This window comes from Salvelinus sp. IW2-2015, unplaced genomic scaffold (assembly GCF_002910315.2).
Source record: "Salvelinus sp. IW2-2015 unplaced genomic scaffold, ASM291031v2 Un_scaffold648, whole genome shotgun sequence".
Classification (NCBI taxonomy): domain Eukaryota; kingdom Metazoa; phylum Chordata; class Actinopteri; order Salmoniformes; family Salmonidae; genus Salvelinus; species Salvelinus sp. IW2-2015.
This window is the reverse complement of record NW_019942588.1, coordinates 151,671-171,926: the sequence shown is the minus strand read 5'-3', so window position 1 is coordinate 171,926 and position 20,256 is coordinate 151,671. Positions and strand designations below refer to the sequence as shown.

Genomic DNA, 20,256 nt, shown 5'->3' with positions numbered 1-20,256 from the left:
GTAAATAATCAAAATCTTTATTGGATTTCATGAGATTTTAAAGATACATACCCCAGCWCTCTTGCTGCCGTTTTTGAAAGCAGCTGAAGAAACAATTGAGATTTGGAGCGATCACTTACTGTACCTGCATAAGGTGACTGAATGCATTTACACAAGTCTGAGCATTATTCTTATTACTCTCTCTCTCTCTGTGTATTTCTGTCAGACCAGCAGTATTCCCCTTGGTCCCCGTCTCGACACTTCGATGAAGGCAGACGCCACCCTGTCCCCCCAGCTAGGAACATGAAGGGCTTATCGGGCGGTCGCTCCCAGCACCAGATCCTCTCGCCCCACGGGCTGGACCAGTTCGACTACCCCCAAGACATCCATGGCATGGGCCACCATGGTGGCGCCTCCGACTCACGCCACACCTCCTACCTGCTCAGCCCCACTGAGATCTGCCCCATGGACTACCATCACCGCTACTCACCGCGCAGCTCCATTCACTCAGACTGCATGATGATGTCCCCCGTCATGATGGCGCCCTCGTCAGTCGGCGTTGGCCCCATCGACCACGTTTCTAGCAGCACCTTCCCCAGAATGCACTACAGCACCCAGTACTATGACTCAGCCACGCGGGACGACTGCGCCGCCATCACTGCCTCCGCCACCTCCCATGCTGCTGCTGCTGCCACTGCCGCTTCCGTCTTGCAGTACCAGGGCAGCGGCAAGAGCAACCGCATCCCGGCCAACCTGCTGGACCAGTTTGAGAAGCAGCTGCCGCTGCATCACGACGGCTTCCACACGCTGCAGTACCAGAGAGCGTCCACCACCACCACCACGGAGCAGCGCAGCGAGAGCCCCGGACGCATCCGCCACCTGGTCCACTCTGTCCAGAAGCTTTTCACCAAGTCCCATTCCCTGGAGGGATCGTCCAAGATGAACGGCACCAAGGGTGAAGGAGGAGGAGGGGGACACCACGGAGGCTCCCAACACGGCCACCACGGAGGCTCCAAGCACGGCAGCAAGCGGAGCAAGAGCAAAGAGCGCAAGGCGCACCGCTCGGGGGGCGCGGGCGGCTTCTGGAGCTCTGACGACAACCTGGACAGCGACAGCACCTACCGCACGCCCAGCGTCATGAGCCGTCACCACGGTGACTACGCCCATGCCGCCCACTGCTACCCGGAYTCCATGCATCACAGTCACTTTGGGGACATGTCCCTCAAGACCTCGAAGAGCAACAACGACGTCAAGTGCTCGGCGTGCGAGAGCATGGCCACGGCTCCGGAGGGGAAGTTTATGAAGAGAAGTTCCTGGTCTACGCTGACTGTCAGCCAGGCCAAGGAAGCTTACAGGAAGTCCTCCCTTAACCTGGAGAAACCCATGATGCACACAGACCTCAAGCCCTCACTACGGGCCTGTCACTATCTGCAGGTGAGTGGTGTTCAGAGCCATGGCTCTGGTGGGTGTGTGTGTGTGTGTGTGTGTGTGTGTGTGTGTGTGTGTGTGTGTGTGTTGTTTGTTGTTGCGTGCGTGCGTGCGTGCGGTTGGTGTGGTGGTCATTGTGTGTGTGGTGTGTGTGGTGTTGGGTGTGTGGTGTGTGGTGTTGGTGGTGGTGTGCGCGCGCACTGATACTGCTGAACAGAGATGTTGAACCTTGCCCAAAGCTTTTATGTTGTATGTGGAATAATTCAATGTAACACATGACAGAGGTAATATAATAATTTCCCAATTTATCGTATCACACATCCAAATATATTACAAACAATAGCAGCAATTGATCTCATTGATTCTTAGAAAGGTCCTCCTGAGCAAAACATAATGATGGATGCATCAGTCAGCCCAGTCAGTAAAACCTCCTTGATTGAACCTGTCCTTTTCTATTCTCAGAGGAACAATTCCAGCTCCWATGTGTGAGGCCAATATACTTTATCTGTGATTCCCCATTGTGAGTTCCCTGGGGGAGCTATTGTCTATTTAGAGCGACCAATTGAGGGAATCAATGTCTTGGAGGAAGAGACTGTAGATAATAGAGATGGAAGCTTCCTTGGATAACCTTCTCTATCTTGTGGGCAACTCCTGCTGTTTTTCAAACACCATGGATCTTTTTCACGCACACACGAACAGAGAGAGAGAGAGAGATATCTAAAGTAAAATACACTCACCTGACATAACACACAGCAGCAATAAATTATGCTATTTCAAAGTTTGACACGTTTGGGGTTTCAGACTGTTAACCTACGGACACAAGGTATAGGCTACGGCTTTCATCTTTTAATAGTTTGATTTCTACCTCAATAACGCTGAAWTGCAAAAGTGTCTAACACTGCCTTGACATATTGGTTTGTGTAAAGTACACTTCAATAAAAGTTTATATAGTTATTATTATTCATTATAGCTCTTTGTTGGACACTAACAATCTTCTGAGATAGTATTGTAAGATGATCAGGGATCGAGTCAAGGGTATACGCTATTCACAAAATAAAAGAGACGCGCAACCTGTGTTTACTGTACGGGGCTTTTTATTTTGTGAATAGCTTATACCGGCGTTAGTTTATTTTACCACTACATCCCTAATTGTAATCTTGCAATGTCAGCAAATGTGATGTCTAACGCATACATAAAGACCTTTAGGACCAGAGGTATCTACATGCAGGTTAGTCTACTCTACATTGAGTGTACAAAACATTAAGAACACCTGCTCTTTCCATGACATAGACTGAATCCAGGTAAAAGGAAGGTGTTCCTAATATTTGGTATACTCAGTGTATAGTCAGTCGCCTAATCCTGATATGTACAGGTTAGTCTATATTCAGTGACCTAATCCTGATAAGATACAGGTTGGTCTATATTCAGTGACCTAAGCCTGGTAGAAGCAAAGGACTCAGAGGTAGGACAGTGATTGAGAAACGCTGAGCTGCTTCTTCCAAGGGAAGTCATTATGCTAACAAGATCCAATAAGTGTCTGCTGCTCCTGCTGTAGAAACGGCGAGACCACATCAAGATGATGGAGGTGAAGCCTGTTGTGTAATAAAGTGATACATTCAGGCCAAAGGTGAGGGTTTGATTGCATTACTTTCACTCCAGGCCTTACTGCTTCAGTCACCCATCCTTCTGTATTATTGTGGGAGTGATATCCCCCACAATATAGGCATTGATTGAAGCTCAATATTAAATTAAAATCTCCCCACCATCATATCTAAACTAAAGGACACCAATCTAGATGAAAATTCGCAAATCAACTTGATTGGAGGTACACAATACATTCATGAGCCGTCCGGCTGTTACAGAGAACCACATACCAGATTATTTAACATGGTTGTTAGCAACTGAGTTTTAAGAGTATTTTCTGCACCTACCTTGCTCAAATTCGAGACATCAGATTAAAATGAGACTACAGCATCCATAAAGTGACTATTGGATTTAAGAAATGTCGGATTGACTAAGTTTGTAGGTGCAACAATTTTAATTAAATGTATMATTTATTGCTCTCACMTGCTAATTTCTGTTCATTAAGAACCAACGATGTGCTACCTTTTTGTAGCATTTCTGACAGTGCTAACATCTTTTCAGCTGAATCTCAGTTCTACAACTGGAACAAACAGCTCGGTTGCTGCTTCTCACCAGTCAGATGAGATGCAAGCTACAAGCAAAGGAACGGAATTTAGCTAGATGGTTTTGGTTTGCATCTTTTTTCAAAAAGGACAAAAAATCTCAAATTTAAGGTGAAACCTTCAACTACAGTTTGTTTATCATATGGCTGTTTATCAGTGAATCTGACCAATACAGTATATTTTTTATTATTTTTTACATTATCACAGGTGGAAGGCCTACACCAGTATTGCACCGATATTGATACAGCAAATGTGATGGGATAGTATGGAGCCTGGTAGAGAGGTAGACTGGGCTGAATCTGTCAGTCTTCTGTACCGAGCAGACCTTTCTATCCTATCCATTCATCCACATGGCTTTTGAAGTATTCTCAGTAACACATCTGAAGGTCAAGCTGGTGTCCCCTGGTGATTTGCACCAGTCATTGTAACAAATGATATCCCCAGGGCCTAAACACCCCAGCATCCATGTGCATAAAGAGTGTCGTCTGTCTGTCTGCCTGCCTGCCTGCCTGCCTGCCTGCTCACCAAGCAGCGTTATGGAGACCGATTAGGGTAATGGTCTGCATCCCTGTCCGGTGGGCGTGCTTCAACATCTGGCCGCCGTACATGCACCCAGTAATTGTAATGAATAAGCTGTCAAGTCTTACATATATATTTCTCCCTGAGTGCTCGCTGGCTGGGGCGATCTGCTCGCCACACTCAATAAAATTTGATGGAATGGCTTCTTCTGTCCGGCTGTCATCTTGTGTGTCTAGCACAGCTCAGGCACAGGTGGCAGGACTTTGAATCTTTCACATTATAAACTGTGTGGTTCGAGCCCTGAATGCTAATTGGCTGACAGCCGTGGTATATCAGACCGTATACCACGGGTACGACAAAACATTTATTTGTACTRCTCTWATTACGTTGGTAACCAGTTTACAATAGCAATAAGGCACCTCAGGGGTTTGTGGTATATGGCCAATATACCACAGCTAAGGGCTGTGTCCAGGCACTCCACGTTGCGCATATAAACAGTCCTTAGCCGTGGTATATTGGCCATATACCACACCCACTCAGGCCTTATTGCTTAATTAGAGACCCGGGGTGCCTGTGGCATTGGCTTTTTTGTCGTTTATCTCATTAATGCAATGTTATGGTTTACATTTTTACTATGAGAATTATTACATACCCACACAACCAGAAACTCCCTCCTTTCCTCTACTGTTAAACAGTCTAAGGGAGCAAACCCAATGTATTAGATGGTGGGGACTAACAAAAAGAAAAGCTGTTATCTCAATGTGTGTCAAACTATTCTGAGCATTTTAGTGTATATCATTCAAGATAGTCCATCTTAGTCTCCTAGAAATGTTTAACTCACCAGTCTATGGGTGTTGATAAAATGTATACCAACTAATGGCAGCAGACCTTTTCTAGCCTAATCGAAGCCAGTGGCGCAGCCAAGCTCCTCTTCATTCAGGTGTAACAACATCCACTCAGAGAAGAGACAGGGGAAAGCTAACGAGCTAGCGCTGGGCTCTCATGAGCGACGCCTGCCTTGTTAACCACTGCCCCAGCTGATCAAAGACAACGCATTAGGAGAAAAAATAATACCTTTGCTTTATTGCTGTCTTTAAGCATGATTAATTTAGTTTCCACACAATCACTGTATTTTTATTCAACTCTCTCTTGTGGGAACGGAGAAACGCACAAACAGCAGATTAGTGTGAATGAAAGTTTTGCTGATAGAGCTTTGAAGTGAAGATATAAGCAAGCCAGCTAATTATCCTGTTGGCTTGCGAAGTCAGGCATTGCTGAGGAGATTTGCGTTTTTTTGTATTTTTTTGTTAAAGCTTAGCGTCTTTGCTCTCTTGTTAAGCAGTTTGTCACACCAACATGTCCACTTAGGTCACAACAGCAGTCTGTCTGCAATTGCCTTTTGACCCAACCAGGCTTTGCAATGCTTTAGGAAGTGTTCATCAGTATTCACCTTGTATGTAATTAGTTACATTGAATTAGAGTTTCCTGATGAATGTTTTTATTTGCTGTATCCCTCCCTCACTAATCAACAAGGCAACACTGTACTTGAGAGGTACAGGAATGTGTAGCACATAGCATCCATACTGCCTTTCTGAGACAGAATTATTGTTGCTGCGGATTCAGAAATGCCTTGTCTTTACTGGGTCAGTGTATTGACAGTGATTTGAGTATGTTGTGGAACGGTGAGGAAGGTTGTGCGTTCACGCCCTGGTTGGGGTGGAATTTCCACTCTGTCAGCACATGCACTTCCTGTAGGATCCGTATCACCTCTCTCTGAAGTCACGATGACCAGATGTTGTTTTGCTCTATACAGATTATATGCTGGAAAGGAGAGTTTATAAATCAGGTTTATGTCCAAACGATGGCTGCATTTAATATACATATACAGTGGGAGAACAAGTATTTGATACAACTGCCGATTTTGCAGGTTTTCCTACTTACAAAGCATGTAGAGTGTCTGTAATTTTTTATCATGGGGTACACTTCAACTGTGAGAGACGGAATCTACAACAAAAATCCAGAAAATCACATTGTATGATTTTTAAGTAATTAATTAGCATTTTTATTGCATGACATAAGTATTTGATACATCAGAAAAGCAGAACTTAATATTTGGTACAGAAACCTTTGTTTGCAATACAGAATCATACGTTTCCTGTAGTTCTTGACCAGGTTTGCACACACTGCAGCAGGATTTTGGCACACTCCTCCATACAGATCTTCTCCAGATCCTTTAGGTTTCAGGGCTGTCGCTGGGCAATACGGACTTTCAGCTCCCTCCAAAGATTTTCTATTGGGTTCAGGTCTGGAGACTGGCTAGGCCACACCAGGACCTTGAGATGCTTCTTACGGAGCCACTCCTTAGTGTGCCCTGGCTGTGTGTTTTCGGGTCGTTTGTCATGCTGGAAGACCCAGCCACGACCTATCTTCAATGCTCTTACTGAGGGAAGGAGGTTGTTGGCCAAGATCTCGCGATACATGGCCCATCCATCCTCCCCTCAATACGGTGCAGTCGTCCTGTCCCCTTTGCAGAAAAGCATCCCCCAAAGAATGATGTTTCCACCTCAATGCTTCACGGTTGGGATGGTGTTCTTGGGTTGTACTCATTCTTCTTCTTCCTCCAAACACGACGAGTGAGTTTAGACCAAAAAGCTCTATTTTTGTCTCATCAGACCACACATGACCTTCTCCATTCCTCCTCTGATCATCCAGATGGTCATTGGCAAACTTCAGACGGGCCTGGACATTCGCTGCTTGAGCAGGGGGGACCTTGCGTGCGCTGCAGGATTTTAATCATGAGGCGTAGTGTGTTACTAATGGTTTTCTTTGAGACTGTGGTCCCAGCTCTCTTCAGGTCATTGACCAGTCCTGCCGATGAGTTCTGGGCTGATCCCTCACCTTCCTCATGATCATTGAGTGCCCCACGAGGTGATCTTGCATGAGCCCCAGGACCGAGGTGATTGACCGTTCATCTTGAACTTCTTCCATTTTCTAATTAATTGCGGCCAACCAGTTGTTGCTTCTTCACCAAGCTACTTGGCCTATTGTCCTGGAGCCATTCCCCGCCTTGTAGCCAGCGTTCTACAATTTTATCCCCTGATTGTCCCTTACCGCTCTCTGGTCTTGGCCATTGTGAGAGGTTGGAGTCTGTTTGGGACTTGAGTGTGTGACAGGTGTCTGTTATACAGGTACGAGTCAAAGAGGTGCAGTTAATACAGGTATATGAGTGGAGAACAGAGTGCTTCTTATAGGAACAAACTAACAGGTCCTGTGAGAGCCGGAATTCTTACGGTTGGTAGGATGATCAAATACTTATTCATAACAATAAAATGCTAATTCCATACTTAAAAATCATACAATGTTATTTCTGGATTTTTGTTTGTTAGATTCCGTCTCTCACAGTTGAAGGTGTACCTATGATAAAATTCACAGACCTCTACATGCTTTGTAGTAAGGAAAACCTGCAAAATCGCAGTGTCTCAAATACTTGTTCTCCTCGCACTGTAATGTGAGTGAGTGTGAGGTTACCTCCAGGAACAGAAAACCCAACATTCATCCTACTCTGCTCTCTCTGATAGCAGCCCAGGGACTGTTGAGGGGAAATAACCAGACAGGGCCCATGATTGGTTGGGGTGAGTAACTGGTAGAGGTAGAGAGGGAGACCACTAGTGCCCCAGGCTGTTGCTCTAAGAACCACTGCTCCCCTTGTCCACTGGGAGCACAGCGTGATGGAATTTTATGTTATACATACAGTACATATGTCACACCCTGGCCTTAGTATTCTTGTTTCTTTATTATTTTAGTTAGGTCAGTGTGACATGGGGAATGTTTGGGTTTTATCGTTTTGGGTGGTTATATGGTAAAGGGGGTGTTGGGTGTAGTGTATGGGTTTGTGTTGAGTGTATGTGTCTAGCTGTGTCTATGTTGGTGTAGTTGTCTAGGAGAGTCTATGGTTGCCTGAATGGGTTCCCAATTAGAGACAGCTGATTTCTGTTGTCTCTTGATTGGGAGCCATATTTAGGGTAGCCATAGGCTTTCGTTTGATTGTGTAATTGTCTATGTTATTACGTTTGTAGCCTGTATGTGCACTACGTTCATAGGCTTCACGGTCGTTTGTTTGTGTTAGTTTTGTAATAGTGTTTTGTTTTTGGTTCTCCTTCTTCATAATAAAAAGGAAGATGGCTTATTTTCCTAATGCTGCGTTTTGGTCCGTCAATCCTCCACACGATCGTGACAGAATTACCCACCAATACAGGACCAAGCGGCATGTAAGCGGCAACAGGACCCACCTACACAGGATTCTTGGACATGGGAGGAGATACTGGATGGTAAGGGGCCGTGGGCACAACCGGGAGAATATCGCCTTCCTCGTGAAGAGCTGGAGGCAGCTAAAGCCGAGGAGGAGGCGATATTGAGGAGGCAGCACGGAGACAAGGCTGGAAAGCCCGTGAGTACAACCCAAAAATTTCTTGGGGGGGCCTTAAAGGGAGTGTGGCGAAGTCAGTAGGAAACCTGCGCCTACTCCTGTACTTACCGTGGAGAGCGAGAGTACGGGCAGACACCGTGTTACGCAGTAGAGCGCACGGTGTCTCCTGTAGGCGTGCATAGCCCGGTTCGTACATTCCAGCTCCACGTATCGGCCGGGCTAGACCTGAGCGTTGAGCCTTATGTCATGAAGCCGGCCCAACGCATCTGGTCACCAGTGCGTCTCCTCGGGCCGGCGTACATGGCACCAGCCTTACGCATGGTGTCCCCGGTTCGCCTACATAGGCCGGTGCGGGTTATTCCACCTCCCCGCACTGGTCAGGCGACGGGGAGCATACAACCAGGTAAGGTTGGGCAGGCTCGGCGCTCAAGGGAGCCAGTACGCATGCACGGTCCGGTATTTCCGGCGCCACCTCCCGCCCCTACCCAGTACCACCAGTGCCTCCTCCACGCACTAGCCCTATGGTGCGTGTCTCACAGCCTTTACCACCAGTGCCTAAACCACGCAACAAGCCTCCTGTGTGTCCCCAGAGTCCTGTGCGTCCTGTTGCTGCTCCCCGCACTAGCCCTGAGATGCGTGTCCACAGTCCGGTACCACCAGTTCCGGCACCACGCACTAGCTAATGTGCGCTCCCAGGTCCAGTATGCCCTGTTCCTTCTCCCCGCACTAGCCCTGAGATGCGTGTCCCAGCCCGGTACACCAAGTTCCGGCACCACGCACCAGGCCTACAGTGCGCCTCAGCCGGCAAGAGTCTGCCGTCTGCACAGCGATGCCTGAACTGCCCGTCTGCCAAGCGCATCTGAGCCATCCGTCTACCCAGCGCCATCTGAGCCATCCGTCTACCCAGGCGCCATCTGAGCCATCCGTCTACCAGCGCCATCTGAGCCATCCGTCTACCCAGCGCCATCTGAGCCATCCGTCTGCCCCGAGCCATTAGAGCCGCCGCTCTGTCCCGAGCCGTCAGAGCCGTTCGTCAGTCAGGAGCCGCTAGAGCCATTCGTCAGACAGGATCTGCCAGAGCCGCCAACCAGACAGGATCTGCCAGAGCCGCCAACCAGACAGGATCTGCCAGAGCCGCCAACCAGACAGGATCTGCCAGAGCCGCCAACCAGACAGGATCTGCCAGAGCCGCCAACCAGACAGGATCTGCCAGAGCCGCCAACCAGACAGGATCTGCCAGATCCGCCAGCCAGCCATGTGCAGCCAGATCCGTCAGCCAGCCATGTGCAGCCAGATCCGTCAGCCAGCCATGAGCAGCCAGATCCGTCAGCCAGCCATGAGCAGCCAGATCCGTCAGCCAGCCATGAGCAGCCAGATCCCCTCAGCCAGCCATGAGCAGCCAGATCCGTCAGCCAGCCATGAGCAGCCAGATCCGTCAGCCAGCCATGAGCAGCCAGATCCGTCAGCCAGCCATGAGCAGCCAGATCCGTCAGCCAGCCATGAGCAGCCAGATCCGTCAGCCAGCCATGAGCAGCCAGATCCGTCAGCCAGCCATGAGCAGCCAGATCCGTCAGCCAGCCATGAGCAGCCAGATCGTCAGCCAGCCATGAGCAGCCAGATCCGTCAGCCAGCCATGGGCCGTCCCTCAGTCCGGAGCTGCGCCCTCAGTCCGAGCTGCCGTCCCTCAGTCCGGAGCTGCCGTCCCTCAGTCCGGAGCTGCCGTCCCTCAGTCCGGAGCTGCCGTCCCTCAGTCCGGAGCTGCCGTCCCTCAGTCCGGAGCTGCCGTCCCTCAGTCCGGAGCTGCCGTCCCTCAGTCCGGAGCTGCCGTTCCTCAGTCCGGACTGCCGTTCCTCAGTCCGGAGCTGCCCCTTATCCTGGTGCTCTCCCTTATCCTGGTGCTCTCCCTTATCCTGGTGCTGCCCCTTAGTCCGGAGCTGGCCATTAGTCCGGAGCTGGCCATTAGTCCGGAGCTGCCCCTTAGTCCGGAGCTGCCCCTTAGTCCGGAACTGCCCCTTAATTCAGTGGGGTTAATGTGGAGGGGGTCATTTGGAGGAAGCTAAGGAGGCGGTTAGTGACTGTGGTGGGGTGGGGACCACGACCAGTGCCGGAGCCGCCACCGTGGAAGGAAGCCCACCCAGACCCTCCCCTAGACTGTGTGCTGGTGCGCCCGGAGTTCGCACCTTAAGGGGGGGTTATGTCACACCCTGGCCTTAGTATTCTTTGTTTTCTTTATTATTTTAGTTAGGTCAGGGTGTGACATGGGGAATGTTTGGTTTTATCGGTTTTGGGTGGTTATATGGTAAAGGGGTGGTTGGGTGTAGTGTATGGGTTTGTGTTGAGTGTATGTGTCTAGCTGTGTCTATGTTGGTGTAGTTGTCTAGGAGAGTCTATGGTTGCCTGAATGGGTTCCCAATTAGAGACAGCTGATTTCTGTTGTCTCTGATTGGGAGCCATATTTAGGGTAGCCATAGGCTTTCGTTTGATGTGGGTAATTGTCTATGTTATACGTTTGTAGCCTGTATGTGCACTACGTTCATAGCTTCACGGTCGTTTGTTTTGTTAGTTTTGTAATAGTGTTTTGTTTTTGGTTCTCCTTCTTCATAATAAAAAGGAAGATGGCTTATTTTCCTAATGCTGTGTTTTGGTCCGTCAATCCTCCACACGATCGTGAACAACTATACTCCTGATCATTATACTGGACAGCTACAACATATGTGTAACATCATTAATTTGATTGGTCGTTGATGGCTAATTTCATGTCAATGCCAATATGCCTTGAAATAAGAATGTGTAAGATATATGGTTAAAGTCTTAGAGTGCTAGAGAATATTTTCAATTCGCATGTACTGTCTACTAATGTGGATTGACTAGAACATGCCTTATTAAACTATTAACCTTCTTTGATTTCACCAATTAGAGCTACTTGTACAGTAAATTAGCTGCTTTGTTTTGGTGTGGAAATGTTTACGGCAAAGCAACACCATGTAATTAACAACGATCCCTTAATCACTATTAATTGTTCTGTCGTTCGTCGAACGACTGTTACAGTCGAGGCTACGCCATTGCATATGCATGATGTGTTAATGTCGCTCGTTTATCTGCAGTTGCTATGGCTGCAACCTACACACTTGCCTACATTCGCCTTAAAATGARTGTGGAGGATTCGGGAGGAAGACATGGTATTATCCATGACTTTATTACTCCCCTCACTGTGCTGTGTAACACTCTTCATCCTATAGCTGACCCTGAGACCTCTGGATTTTCAGTAAAAGTTTCATATTTATACCAACAGAACATGCACCACTTGTCTATGCTTGGTAACTGCTGTTGGGGTTCATGGCACATTACATCATCCCCTAGGAAGTTTGACTCCACTCACTGGAGTTTAGACCTCAGAGCCATGCTGTACAAGAGAGGATTACAAGGGGGAAGGGAATTGGCATTTGTATTCATTCCTGCGGTACACCATCTCTACAAAAATAAAAATTTGGCAAATGTATTGTGTGTATCAGTACTAAGTAATCTGGATTACTTAGTAGAATGGTGCCGGAGAGGATGGCTGACGTTTTCGTGCTCCTAACCAACTGTGTTCATTTGTTAGTTTTTTTGTGTTTGTAACTTATTTTTAACATATTATGTACATAATGTTGCTGCTACCATCTCTTATGACCGAAAATAACTTCTGGACATTACTCACCACGAACTGGTCGAAGCTTTTTCCTTTAACGAGTCCGACGAGTCCGACATGAAGGATATACTGCTTTCCCGGGAACAGGCCCAAATCCCCGTTAATTGCGTGAAGATAAGACGGAGAAAAAGGGAGCGGAGGCCGGGTTGCCTTCTGAGAATTCGTAGCCGTGCGAGTAAAACCCCACTGCCATCCGATCCACTGGCAAATATGCAATCATTGGAAAATAAAATCAATGACCTACGAGCAAGATTAAACTATCAACGGGACATTAAAAACTGTAATATCTTATGTTTCACCGAGTCGTGGCTGAACGACGACATGAACAACATACAGCTGGCGGGTTTTACACTGTATCGGCAGGATAGAACAGGAGCCGCTGGTAAGACATGAACAACATACAGCTGGTAGGTTTTACACTGTATCGGCAGGATAGAACAGCAGCCTCTGGTAAGACAAGGGGTGACGGTCTATGTATATTTGTAAACAACAGCTGCTGTACGATATCTAAGGAAGTCTCAAGGTTTTGCTCGGGTGAGGTAGAGTATCAAATTGATAAACGATAGACCATACAAATCTGTATTTTTCATAGCTGTCTACCACAGACCTATGCTGGCTCTAAGACCACACTCAATGAGCTGTATWCCGCCATGAGAAAACAGGAAAACGCTCATCCAGAGGYGGTGCTCCTAGTGTCCGGGGACTTTAATGCAGGGAAACTTAAATCAGTTCTACCACATTTCCACCAGCATGTTAAATGTGCAACCAGAGGGGGAAAAAAATATAGGCCACCTTTTCTCCACACACAAAGATGCTATACTCCTGATTCCTGCTTGCAAGCTAAAATTAAAGCAGGAAGCACCAGTGACTCGGTCAATAAAAAAGAGGTAYGATTTTTTTATTTTTTTTATTTCACCTTTATTTAACCAGGTAGGCTAGTTGAGAACAAGTTCTCATTTACAACTGCGACCTGGCCAAGATAAAGCAAAGCAGTGCGACACAAACAACAACACAGAGTTACACATGGAATAAACAAACATACAGTCAATAACACAATAGAAAAAGTCTATATACAGTGTGTGCAAATGAGGTAAGATAAGGGAGGTAAGGCAATAAATAGGCCATAGTGGAGAAATAATTACAATTTAGCAATTAAACACTGGAGTGATAGATGTGCAGAAGAAGCTCATCTGGAGGCTTGTTAATAAAGAATAATAACGTGAACACTACAAGCTACAAAACAATAAATGTGAAAACCGAAAACAGTCCTATCTGGTGCAGAACACAAAGACAGAAAACAATCACCCACAACCCAACAGTGCAAACAGGCTACCTTAATATGGTTCCCAATCAGAGACAATGAMAAACACCTGCCTCTGATTGAGAACCATATTAGGCCAAACAACAAACCCAACATAGAAACACAAAACATAGAATGCCCACCCAGCTCACGTCCTGACCAACTAAACACAGACTAAACAAAGGAAATAAGGTCAGGAACGTGACAGGTATGGCTAAAGGCTGTAAGAACTGGTCGTCTAGTACGTTCGGAGCAGAGAGTAAAAGGAGCAGGTTTCTGGGAGTGGTAGAATAGATTCAAGGCATAATTCACAGACAAAGGTATGGTAGGAACTAGAAGCACAAGCATTTTGCTACACTCGCATTAACATCTGCTAACCATGTGTATGTGACCAATAACATTTGATTTGATTTAGGATGTGAATACAGTGGAGGTAAACCTAAGGCTCTACAGTGAAATAAGACAATAATCACTAACCAAAACAGCAATGGACAAGGCATATTGACATTAGGGAGAGGCATGCGTAGCAGAATGATCATAGGGTCCAGTGAGTAGCTAGGTGAGCTGGAGGCATGGCGATTCAGACAGCTAGCGGGCCGGGGCTAGCAGGCTAGCAGAAGGGCCTTAGTGGGATGTTGCGACGGAAGAAGTCTGTTGTAGCCCTCTCGTGCGGTTACGTTGGCAGACCAGTCGTGATGGATCAGCAGGGCTCCGTGTAGTAAAAGGGTCCAGGCCAATTGGCAAAATAGGTATAGTAGCTCAAGAAATTGGCTGATGGACTTCTTCAGCTAACAGTCCGATATGCTCTAGACAGCTAGTGGGCTGCGGCTAGCAGGCTAGCAGATAGGCATTCAGGGGACTTCGTGATGGAGGAGCCTGTTGAAAAAACCCCTTGGGCGGATTATGTCGGTAGTCCAGTAGTGATAAATCGGCAGGGCTCTGTATCGGCAGTAAAAGGGCTCCAGGCCAATTGGCAAAATAGCTATTGTAGCCCAAGGAGTGGCTGATGGACCTCTTCAGCTAGCCGAGAGATGGGCCTAGCATAGGCTAGCTCCAGGCTAATTGGTGCTTGCTTAGGGTCAGAAACCTTAGCCAGGAGTAACCACTTGGATAGCAGCTAGCTAGCTGCGATGATCCAGRTGAAACGGTTCAGAGCTTGGCTTAGGAATCCGGAGATATGGAGAAGAAGAAGTCCGATGGGTTGAATCGCACTGTGCAGACTGGCAGGAGTTGTCCGGGTTAAAGGTTAGCTGATGACCACTAGCAGTGGCTAGCTGACTACTAGCTAGTAGCAGGTTAGCTGGCTAGCTGGCTAGTTGTCCGGTTCTAAAGTAAAGAAAATAGCAGATCCATACCACATTGGGTGAGGCGGGTTGCAGGAGAGTATGTTGAAGTTGAGGTTAAGAAAAATATWGAAAAAATATATRCAAAGAAAAAAGAYATATACAAGGGACAAGACGAAGACAAAGACGCCTGACTGCTACGCCATCTTGGATTTATGAAGCAGACACTGATGAMGCAGACGCTAAGCTACAGTACAGTTTTGCTAGYACAGACTGGAATATGTWCCGGGATTCTTCCGATGGCATGAGGAGTACACCACATCCGTMACTGGCTTCATCAATAAGTGCATCGATGACGTCGTCCCCACAGTGACTGTATGTACATACCCCAACCAGAAACCATGGATTACAGGCAACATCCGCACTGAGCTAAAGGGTAGAGCTGCCGCATTCAAGGAGCGGGATTCTAACCCGGAAGCTTATAAGAAATCCCACTATRCCCTCCGACGAACCATCAAACAGGCAAAGGGTCAATACAGGACTAAGATCRRATCKTACCACATCGGCTCTGATGCTCGTCGGATGTGGCAGGGCTTGAAACCTATTACACACTACAAAGGGAAACACAGCCGAGAGCTGCCTACCAGCTACCAGCTAAATTACTTCTATGCTCGCTTCGAGGCAAGTAACCACTGACACATGCATGAGAGCATCAGCTGTTCCGGACGACTGTGTTATCACACTCTCCGCAGCCGATATGATTAAGACCTTTAAACAGGTCAACATTCACAAGGCCGCAGGGCCAGACGAATATCCAGGACGTACTCCGAGCAGATGCTGACCAACTGGCAAGTGTCTTCACTGACATTTTCAACCTCTCCCTGTCTGAGTCTGTAATACCAACATGTTTCATGCAGACACCATAGTCCCTGTTCCCAAGAACACTAAGGTAACCTGCCTAAACGACCACTGACCGTAGCACTCACGTCTGTAGCCATGAAGTGCTTTGAAAGGCTGGTCATGGCTCACATCAACACCATTAACGCAGAAACCCTAGACCCACTCCAATTTGCATACCCCATAACAGATCCACAGATGATGCAATCTTATTGCACTCCACATGTCCTTTCCCACCTGGACAAAAGGAACATCTATGTGAGAATGCTATTCATTGACTACAGCTCAGCATTCACAACATAGTGCCTCAAAGCTCATCTCTCAACTAAGGACCCTGGGACTAAACACCTCCTCTCTGCAACTGGATCCTGTACTTCCTGACGGGCCGCCCTCAGGTGGTAATTGTAGGTAACAACACATCCGCCACACTGATCCTCAACACGGGGGCCCCTCAGGGTGCGTGCTTAGTCCCCTCCTGCACTCCCTGTTCACTCATGACTGCACGGCCGCACTCATGACTGCACCATTGAGAGCATCTTGATGGGTTGCATCACTGCCTGGTATGGCAACTGCTCGCCTCTGAGGCAAGGCACTACAGAGGGTAATGCGTACGGCCCAGTACATCACTGGGGCCAAGCTTCCTGCCATCCAGGACCTCTATACCAGGCAGTGTCAGAGGAAGGCCCTAAAAATTGTAAAAGATTCCAGCCACCCTAGTCATAGACTGTTCTCTCTGCTATCGCATGGCAAGCGGTACCAGAGCGCCAAGTCTAGGTCCAAGAGGCTTCTAAACAGCTTCTACCCCCAAGCCATAAGACTCCTGAACATCTAGTCAAATGGCTACCCAGACTATTTGCATTGCCCCCCCACCTCTTTTACACTGCTGCTACTCTCTGTTATTATCTATGCATAGTCACTTTAATAACTCTACCTACATGTACATATTACCGCAATTACCTCGACTAACCGGTGCCCCCGCACATTGACTCTGTACTGGTACCCCACTTTATATAGCCTCACTATTGATATTTTAGTGCTGCTCTTTAAATATTTGTCATTTTTACTTCTTATTCTTATTTAATTTGTTTTGTATTTCATTTTGTTGGTATTTTTAAACTTCGTTGTTGGTTATGGCTTGTAACTAAGCATTTCACTGTAAGGTCTACCTACACCTGTTGTATTTGGCGCATGTGACAAGTAAAATTTTATTTGACTTGATATTTGTATCATGTRATGTTTTTGGAAAAACTTTTAGCTTATTACACTGAGAATATCTTGCCACCATTGAGGATAGTTTCTCTTGTTGTTTCTGAGAAATATGTAATGCTATTCAGCTGCTTATACACACCGAAAAGCGCTTTGGCTAAATAACAAAACATTTAATGTTAGAGAAAGATGAATAAAACAAAAAGGGCTTGGAGTAGGAGTAGAATGTTATGAGCAGTAAACTGGTTAATTAGAGTAGCAGACCCTTGGGGAGTGAGGGGTGAGTCTGAGGGGAGAACAGAAGCTGGGGATGCTCCAGTCAGTCCCTGTGTGTGTTAGGGGAAAACTCTTCCTCAGTTGACTCTGAGTCAGCTCTTACACTCTTTTGGCAGCCGGGCCCCATTGTACTAGCAGAGAACATAATGTACAAGGGGGGGGGGGTTGGATCTATGTGACTGTTGGATCTACCTCTGCTGCAGGTGCCTCAGGATGAGTGGAGTGGATACCCGGAGGACGGAGACAAGGACGAGGAGATCCCATGTCGGCGGATGCGCAGCAGCAGCTACGTCAAAGCCATGGGAGAGGTAGACAATGACTCTGGTGGCGAATCTGATGGCAGCCCCAAGTCCTCACCCCAGAAGGCCATCCGACCCGATGCCCTCGTCCTCAAATCAGTTATGCAGAGGCCCCACATAGACCCCCAAAGGTAGGCCCATCTTAATTTCTCAACTAGAGCTACTTGTGGTATTCAATAATGCTTTGTCACTAGATCGTTGCTGCAGTGTCTGTTTTAGCACACCCTCAGCCTCATAAGTCACTCCTGCTTGAGTCAATCCTCACYCATGAGGTATGAGGCTGAGGATGTTCTAAAATGGACACCGTACATGTCAGCCTGGTCTCATAGACTAGACATAATATACATTCTTAGAAAAAAAGGTGCTATCTATAACCTAAAAGGGTTCTTCAGCTGTCTCCATTGGAGAAATATTTGAAGAGCCCTTTTTGTTTTCAGGTAAATCCCTTTTGCGTACCATGTAGAGCCGTTTCTACAGAAGGTTCTACATGGAACCCAAAAGGGTTATACCTGGAACCAAAAAGGGYTCTCCTATGGGGACAGCCGAAGAACCCCTTTGGAACCCTTTTTTCTAAGAGTGTAGTAAACGTAAATCCAGGACACTCAAATTAGTATGATATGCTACGTTTCGTATGGTTACATAAGACAGAAGGTTAGTTAAGGCAAAAATGAAAGTAGGGTGGATGGGTAGGCATATAACACAAATGTCTAGCAACCCGAAGGTTGCTACTTAGCAYGTTAGCCAACCCTTCCCCTAACCATAACCCATTGACTTAACCCTTTAACCTAACTCCTAACCCTTTAACCTAGCCTAGCTAACATTAGCCACCTAGCTAACCTTAGCATTAGCCACATAGCCACTAGCTAGCGTAAGCCACAACAAATTTGTAACATAACATATGAATTGTAATTCATAACATATCATATGAAATGGATGACGGACATCCACAAATGAATACATACCATAAAAAACGTAATATATCATAATAGTTGGAGTGTCCTGGATTTACATTTACTATTGTTGCGTGTGTAATGCGTAGGCTAAGAATCGGGAAGCAAGTACAGGGAGTGAATTTAATAAATAACGGAACAAAACAAGAAACACAAGTAGCATACAGATGCGGGAAGGGAACCTATAGCCGGCTGAGGCGCGGGAAGGGAACCTGTAGCCGGCTGAGGCTCGAGAGCCTGACGAGCCAACCGAGGCATGGGAGCCTGACGAGCCAACCGAGGCTTGGGAACCTGTTGAGCCAGCTGAGTCATGGAAGCCTGACGAGCCAGCTGAGACACCCCCGGTTGCTCGGCAGCCGCACTTGGATCCGACAGTAAAAACAAATCCCTGTTGCTTCCCCTTGGGGAGGCGTTATTCTGTAACGTGTAGGCTAAGAATCGAGAAGCAAGTACAGGGAGTGAATTTAATAAATAATGGAACATAGAACAAAAAATGAACCACGAGTWGTGTACAGACATGAAACACAGAAACAGAGTCAATAACGCCTGGGGAAAGAACCAAAGGGAGTGACAGATATAGGGGAGGAAATCAGGAAGGTGATGGAGTCCAGGTAAGTCTCATGAGGCGCAGGTGTACTTAACGATGGTGGCAGGTGTGCGTAATAATGAATAAACTGTTGATGTTGAGCGCCGGAGAGGGGGAGCGGGAGTAGACTGCTAATAACCTATCCACAGCTGCMCGACTATATATGTAATAAAGTTCAAATCTAAGGCCCGCTCAGTCAGAGACAGCAGACAGATTTTTGGACAGGGGGTGCAGGATTTAATTCTTTACCCAATTCCTTTTTATACTTTTCGACATTTAGGTAGGCTATTTGTTAGGCAATTTGTCTATAATTAGATACATGCAGCTTCTGTTGCTCTAGAAGACTAATTAAAGCTTTTCTCACCAGAATAATGTCATAAATAGATAGAATGAATTATTCAATCTAGTTGACATTGTTAAAGTTTTCCCTGTCATCTCTGCTTCTTTCGAGATGCAAAGATGTTTAGGGACCAGSGAAAACAAAGACTAGAACATTTTCAGTGCAAAATTTCCAAATGACATCAGATTCTTGACCGGTTGTCAAGAAATTACCCAACATGTTTCTRATCAAATTTCMCTTTGGCTTGGATGCATATTTTATGTGGATGAAATACTATCGGTTTTCATGATGCTGTTAAAGATAGCTCCTCTACAGATGGTGTCTAACTGTGCATTCGCGTTCTCTCAAGATGGTGAAAGAAAAAAATCATGTTTCTCCACCAAAAATTGGGCCGACATTTGGTGTATAATTTACTGCAAGAAAGGGTTAATTCTACAGGAGTTAAAATGAAGGCTATGTGAGAGGTTACAGACCTACAGTCAGTTTCCTGATTTCACTTTCCATTCAACCCATCTGAACAGTAGGCTACAGTTCCCTTGACATGCCATAGGCCTATTTGAAATCCCMGTCTTGTGACTGTCGAATTTGTCCAGCGCCTCACAATCATCACACATAACGTAGCATAACGTAGCCGGCACTGCTATCATCCTCTTTTACCACTTCACCAAATCTTTCCCAAACGTTACTTTTCTGGCCCTYCCTTCTCTCTATTTTCAACTCTCCATTTTGTAGCCTTTCTCTTATTGAATTAAATTCGAACATATTCCTTTTTGCCTCYATGGATCGACATTAACTTTCTAATGGTGTGTAGGCTATTTGGCGCGCATACAGTTAGGCCCTAAGCTTAGGCTTACACACTAATGCAGAATAGCCTAAAAATAATGTAGCCTATA

General features: G+C 46.6%; 1 protein-coding gene across 1 annotated transcript in view; it reads left to right on the top strand.

Annotated features, from left to right (window-relative positions):
- The first annotated feature begins 222 nt into the window (after nt 1–222).
- The window catches only part of LOC139023973 (disks large-associated protein 2-like), a 46,539-nt gene continuing 26,505 nt past the window's right edge, over nt 223–20,256 (top strand). Inside the window, exons 1-2 of the mRNA XM_070438273.1 lie at nt 223–1,413; nt 17,392–17,618. Coding sequence (XP_070294374.1) covers nt 283–1,413; nt 17,392–17,618 — 1,358 coding nt within the window. The 5' untranslated portion in view covers nt 223–282. The remainder of the gene's footprint in view (nt 1,414–17,391; nt 17,619–20,256) is intronic.